The sequence below is a fragment of the Phyllobates terribilis genome, unplaced genomic scaffold, assembly GCF_046119375.1.
Source record: "Phyllobates terribilis strain yellow unplaced genomic scaffold, ASM4611937v1 Scaffold_6__1_contigs__length_29720123, whole genome shotgun sequence".
Lineage (NCBI taxonomy): Eukaryota > Metazoa > Chordata > Amphibia > Anura > Dendrobatidae > Phyllobates > Phyllobates terribilis.
This window is the reverse complement of record NW_027362766.1, coordinates 11772354-11778353: the sequence shown is the minus strand read 5'-3', so window position 1 is coordinate 11778353 and position 6000 is coordinate 11772354. Positions and strand designations below refer to the sequence as shown.

The following is a 6000-nucleotide window of genomic DNA, read 5'->3' as shown; positions in this document are numbered from 1 at the left end:
TTTCAGATTCCTTTTGCGCGTATGTCTATGGGGCTGCTCCTCAGCTTTCAGATTCCTTTTGCGTGTATGTCTATGGGGCTGCTCCTCAGCTTTCAGATTCCTTTTGCATGTATGTCTATGGGGCTGCTCCTCAGCTTTCAGATTCCTTTTGCATGTATGTCTATGGGGCTGTTCCTCAGCTTTCAGATTCGTTTTGCGTGTATGTCTATGGGGCTGCTCCTCAGTTTTCAGATTCCTTTTGCGTGTATGTCTATGGGGCTGCTCCTAAGCTTTCAGATTCCTTTTGCGTGTATGTCTATGGGGCTGCTCCTCAGCTTTCAGATTCCTTTTACGTGTATGTCTATGGGGCTGCTCCTCAGCTTTCAGATTCCTTTTGCGCGTATGTCTATGGGGCTGCTCCTCAGCTTTCAGATTCCTTTTGCGTGTATGTCTATGGGGCTGCTCCTCAGCTTTCAGATTCCTTTTGCATGTATGTCTATGGGGCTGCTCCTCAGCTTTCAGATTCCTTTTGCATGTATGTCTATGGGGCTGTTCCTCAGCTTTCAGATTCGTTTTGCGTGTATGTCTATGGGGCTGCTCCTCAGTTTTCAGATTCCTTTTGCGTGTATGTCTATGGGGCTGCTCCTAAGCTTTCAGATTCCTTTTGCGTGTATGTCTATGGGGCTGCTCCTCAGCTTTCAGATTCCTTTTACGTGTATGTCTATGGGGCTGCTCCTCAGCTTTCAGATTCCTTTTGCATGTATGTCTATGGGGCTGCTCCTCAGCTTTCAGATTCATTTTGCTTGTATGTCTATGGGGCTACTCCTCAGCTTTCAGATTCCTTTTGCGTGTATGTCTATGGGGCTGCTCCTCAGCTTTCAGATTCCTTTTGCGTGTATGTCTATGGGGCTGCTCCTCAGCTTTCAGATTCCTTTTGCTTGTATGTCTATGGGGCTGCTCCTCAGCTTTCAGATTCCTTTTGTGTTGCGTTGCAGCTTGGAGCATAAATCACATGCTCTGGATCACTTTAGGTTTGTATAATCGCATCCTCTGTTCCTTAACATTTTCCATTTTCCGCACTTTGAGCTGGTCTTGATTTAGTCCTACAACAGAGGGGGATTAAGGCCCTTGTTAGAGAAGCAATGTCACCATCTTGTACTCCATTGGAAGGGAAGAGGTAATACGATACCGATCGACAATATATCCCCCTGAATTCACTGCCTAATGAGTTCTAAACCTGCTAATTGCAATTAGTAAACCTTGGAGTTATGTGACCAGCACCGCCTTTCTTGCACACATATGTAGGGTCTAGTTTCCACGATCTCCAGGGTGATACATCTGAGGTCCTCGGTGATATATGGAAATGTGACTAGTGACACCTGAGAGGAACAGGAGTCATTGTTTGACATGTAATGAATCTAGTGGAGAGAGGAGATGAAAAGGACACCGGCACTGGGACAACAGACTAGTCTACACGACCGGCTGTGGAGGAGTCATAGCTGCCGCTGAGAGGTCACTGTCCGGTGAGATTATTCCTCAGTTATACCCAACCACTCCTGTCCTCACCTTTGAATCGTGATTTTCTTTTCCAAACTATTATCTTATCCTTTCTGATATCTCATTCTTACATATCATATGCCTTTCCTTTCCAAGAGAAATCCATCCTTTACATCCCATCCGACACTTAGACATAACTAGTACTTATCCTTTGAAGGTGATACCATAACCTAACTTCAGCTGGCTAAACACTGTATATAGTTGTCGGAAAGCAATTGTTCGCTATATCTCTTGACAATCCTCTCATACGCATGCATGCTCGGTTCAGATGAGCTTACATTTATTTATAAGTGGAGAAAGGAGTAACAAGATGCCAAACCCCTTCGGCGGCAGATATGAGATTGGCCGAAAATATCCAGTTTGGTTGACATTCATCTAATGGCCACTTTTACTCTCAATCAGCTGACAGAACATATTAATCTCTTACTGATCTTTCTCCTCTCTTACTTATATAGTTAGCCAAGACATTTTAATTTATTACCAAGGCTTTCTCACCCTTCTTAATAATTATATCTCCAACCCATGTACCAAGACTTTTCCATTGGCGCCATCTCTTCTCTCATCTCCACTACCAAAACATTCCTTTCGATTAACCATTTTCCTGTTTAGAACTGTGCAGCATCTTCAATCTCACCTACTTGAGTTTCTATACTGTTCTTATATAGGGAAAATATATATTCTTGTACCGTGTTAGCCAGTAGATAGAAAAATATTTACATTTGAGAGTCCTCAGTGGTTGATACCTTTTAATGGCTAACTGAAAAGATGGTAACAAATTGCAAGCTTTTGAGACTACTCAGGTCTCTTCATCAGGCAATCTGAAGAGTCACATATATTGTGTATAAATATGTGACTCTTCAGATTTTGGGGTATGCTATGCCTGATGAAGAGACCTGCGTAGTCTCGAAAGCTTGCAATTTGTTACCATCTTTTCAGTTAGCCAGCCTGATGAAGAGACCTGAGTAGTCTCGAAAGCTTGCAATTTGTTACCATCTTTTCAGTTAGCCAGCCTGATGAAGAGACCTGAGTAGTCTCGAAAGCTTGCAATTTGTTACCATCTTTTCAGTTAGCCATTAAAAGGTATAAACCACTGAGGACTCTCAAATCGAAATATTTTTCTATACTGTGCTGCAATCATGTTCTCTTCTCAGCGTGTGCAGTTCATCAACCAGAATACTTCAGAGATGTCTTCGCAGCTTGAAGGAGCCATGGAGACCCTTATCAATGTTTTCCACACATATTCTGCCCGGGAAGGTGATAAGTTCAAGTTGAGTCGAAGAGAGCTGAAGGATCTGCTACAGAATGAACTTGGGGAGTATCTGGAGGTAAGAGACAACTTATCTTCATGTGGAGGATACATGGTAGTAGGATCAGGTTAGATGATGTCGGTCAAAGGAAAAGTAATTTCTTGGACGCTTCTGAGTGGTTTGGTAATGTCAGAAAGCCTGTATGTCAATAAGGAAGGGATATGTATGGTTCCACATGATTTGCTTGTTTATATTGTTTTTTTTTAACTTCAGAACTTGCACAACTATACACTTCAGGTTTTGGGCAAATGTTTGTTTGACTGACAACTGTTCCTCCCGATGGTCCACATCCGCATGTGATATTATAGTAGGGCTAAAACCACCCAATTGTGCTTTCGGTGACATGACTGATAGAAAGTACTGGTTTATCTGTGTCTGCATGTGTTGATGTCTAAAAATTAACTAACATCTATGTAAGCTATGGATATCAGAGTCCATGTCCCTTTCAATACAAATGAAACTAATCCTATCAGTACACAAATTTTGACAATAATTACCTTGATTATCGTTCTTTTATCCACTCTGTTTTCTTACAGACCCAGAAAGATGCAGGTACGGTGGACAAGATCATGAAGGAATTAGATGAGAATGGAGACGGGGAGGTGGACTTTCAAGAATTTGTTATTTTGGTGGCATCTTTGACCGTAGCGTGTAATACCTTTTTCTGTGAGAGCAGCTGAACCTCCTGAAATTAACCACTTGTGATGTCAGATGTACAAACGTCGGTCTGATTAAACTTGAGAACTAAGTTCCGAATAAGTCTGTGTCTTTGTTCTGTTGAATATGTCGTCTTATCTTGGAGATGTTACTGTGATGTCGGCTCCACACAATTCATCAAATAGATGTCATAATATCACAAATTCTTAATCCCGCCATACACTACTTTGTACGTCTAATAAGGTCCAAGCATGATAGTGTGGCGCCCCTGAGGGTTCAGTCGCCACAGAGGTACTGCACCTCACCCAGAGGTGTGGTATCTTCTTCTCTCAGGTAAGGAGGGAGTGCTGCCCGGGACCCCAACACCTGCATCCATCACTACACTGCTCCAGACCGGCTGGAGGGGCAACATGCAGAGCGCAGCTGCTGAGCCCTGTCCCTGGCTGGAGTGGGGAGGAACCCAGAGGTAGGGGGAACCAGTAGTGGGTGTGGGTGGAGGAAGCAGTTTAGGGGAGCACTATAGAGTGAAATATAAAAAGGGAAGCCATCTTAGGGTGGCAGTTCAGAACAGTAGTTGAGTCAGTGGAGAACAGTCAGGGAGCAGAGTCTCTTTAGGAGCTCTGCTCCACAAGTAGGGCCCAGTGCTAGAGGCCCAGGAGGGGAGCAGGGAGTAGGCTCCGTTCTAAGAAGGGATCCTAGGGGGTACGGCGAGTGCAGGAAGGCACCCGTACGCCCCGCATCTGTCAGAAGACAGAGGGATCTTAGGCCGCAAGAAGGGGATCGGCCCCTGGTCCAGCCATGCTACTCTACGTCTCGGCTGGGAAAACCGGAGGCTTCTGGCTTCTATAGTCAGTTGCTGAAGTCTCATTCTAATCCCCGTGAGGGTCAAGCAGGTCCGGGAACTGCGACAAGACAGGAGGGACTTCAGAGCACCCGAGCGGGATTGAGAGTGTGAAGCGCAGGGCAGGAGGGAGAAAGACCCAGCGAGAAGACGGTCTAGCTAGGAACACAAGAAAGTGGGGTTCTGCCAGGTACTCCTGATCTGCCTGAGGAAGTGCTGAATCCCTGCCTGGTGAATGCAGCGCGACGTGGGAGGCCGACAACTGTACAGTGCACCAGTGGAACTATCATAAGAACTGTGAGTAAAAATTCGGATGACTGCACCGCACTGCCTCCATCCCTTCTATCATCTGCGCCATCTCTCCCTCACGGCACTACCACGCCCAGCGTAACCTACACGTCCCACACTGCCCTGGAGCCAGCTCTACCTGTGGAGAGCCACACCATCCCTGCTGCCGTAACACCAGCTCCAGAGGACTGCTCCGCAGCGGCGGCTCCCTTTAGCCGCAATCCACAGGTGGCGTCACGAACACTTTCCCAAATCCCCTATAAACTATTCCCCTTTTACTGACCGCCCTGGGTCACGGACCCGGCCAGCCACCGTGATATCTCCCACCGGCATCCAGAGGCCCGGCTGCCGAGTACCCCACGGCCCAGGGGGCGCGTCAATAGTGGACAACCAATAGCAGAGATTTGTCGAAAAGTTGGTCTTCCGTGTTTTGTTGTGTGCTGCATTTGAGAAGTTGTTCATACCAAAAAAAACGATCGGCAACCCATCAATGAAGGGCTATTTTGTCTAAACTGTGATTTAGACATCTGGCAGTCTTGTCCAATGTCATTCTGAAAATGGTCCCTGAAATTCCCAATTGCAGCTTTAGTCAAAATGTATCTCCTGGGCATCTAAGTTTTTTATTGCCTTGATATGGACACAGTACACTGATGTAGATGTTTAAGGCCTCAAAAAATTAGGTCCACAAGGTTCCTTTAGCTGTAGTGACGGCTTGGGGTTCAACTCCATAGTAAAAAGTACTGAAATCTTCCAACATCCAGAGAGTCAGCCTGTAACGTCTGACAGAGGCCACAGGTTCAAAAGGCTCTCTCCACAGACTTGGCACTAGGCACTGCTCCGACAGAATCCAGAGAAATCAGTGTAAAGAGTAACCCCTGTGCAGGGATCTGGTTTTACAGTAGGATCCTGTGGAATGCTACCATGGAAGGGCTGCCATCCAAAAGCAAGAAAGGTCAGAGCCAAGAGGTCACGTCAAGGACAAAATCAAGATCCATAATAGTCAGAAACATAAGCCGGGGTCAAAACAGGAATCAACTAGAACGAAACTGGAGCAGAAGATACACACTTAGCAAGGGAAACACTAAGCGGTATCTGGCAGATTCCAGCAGCAAGATGGAAGCTTTAATAAGGTGTAGTGCACTCCAGTTGGCTGAAGCAGGGAGCTAATAACTTCATCTGGCAACGAAGGACACCCACATTGTCACATTGGACGGCATTGGAGATCCCAGCCACTCTAACCTTAGTGGCTGGACAGAGCCCGCTGTCCAGGGCTTGTTCTTCTAACATCTCCTCTATCACCACCGCTGCCTGTAAGAGTAAATATGATGGGGCACCGCTGCCCGTAAGAGTAAGTATGATGGGGCACCGCTG

The 6000-nt window shown here is 46.1% G+C and overlaps 1 protein-coding gene across 1 annotated transcript; it reads left to right on the top strand.

Moving 5' to 3' along the window:
* The first annotated feature begins 1261 nt into the window (after positions 1-1261).
* S100A1 (S100 calcium binding protein A1) lies at positions 1262-3523 on the top strand. Its single transcript, XM_073637189.1, is given in 4 exon segments — positions 1262-1453; positions 1456-1502; positions 2688-2861; positions 3380-3523. Coding segments are annotated over 4 exon segments (405 nt in total). The 5' UTR covers positions 1262-1413.
* The last annotated feature ends 2477 nt before the right edge of the window (positions 3524-6000 follow it).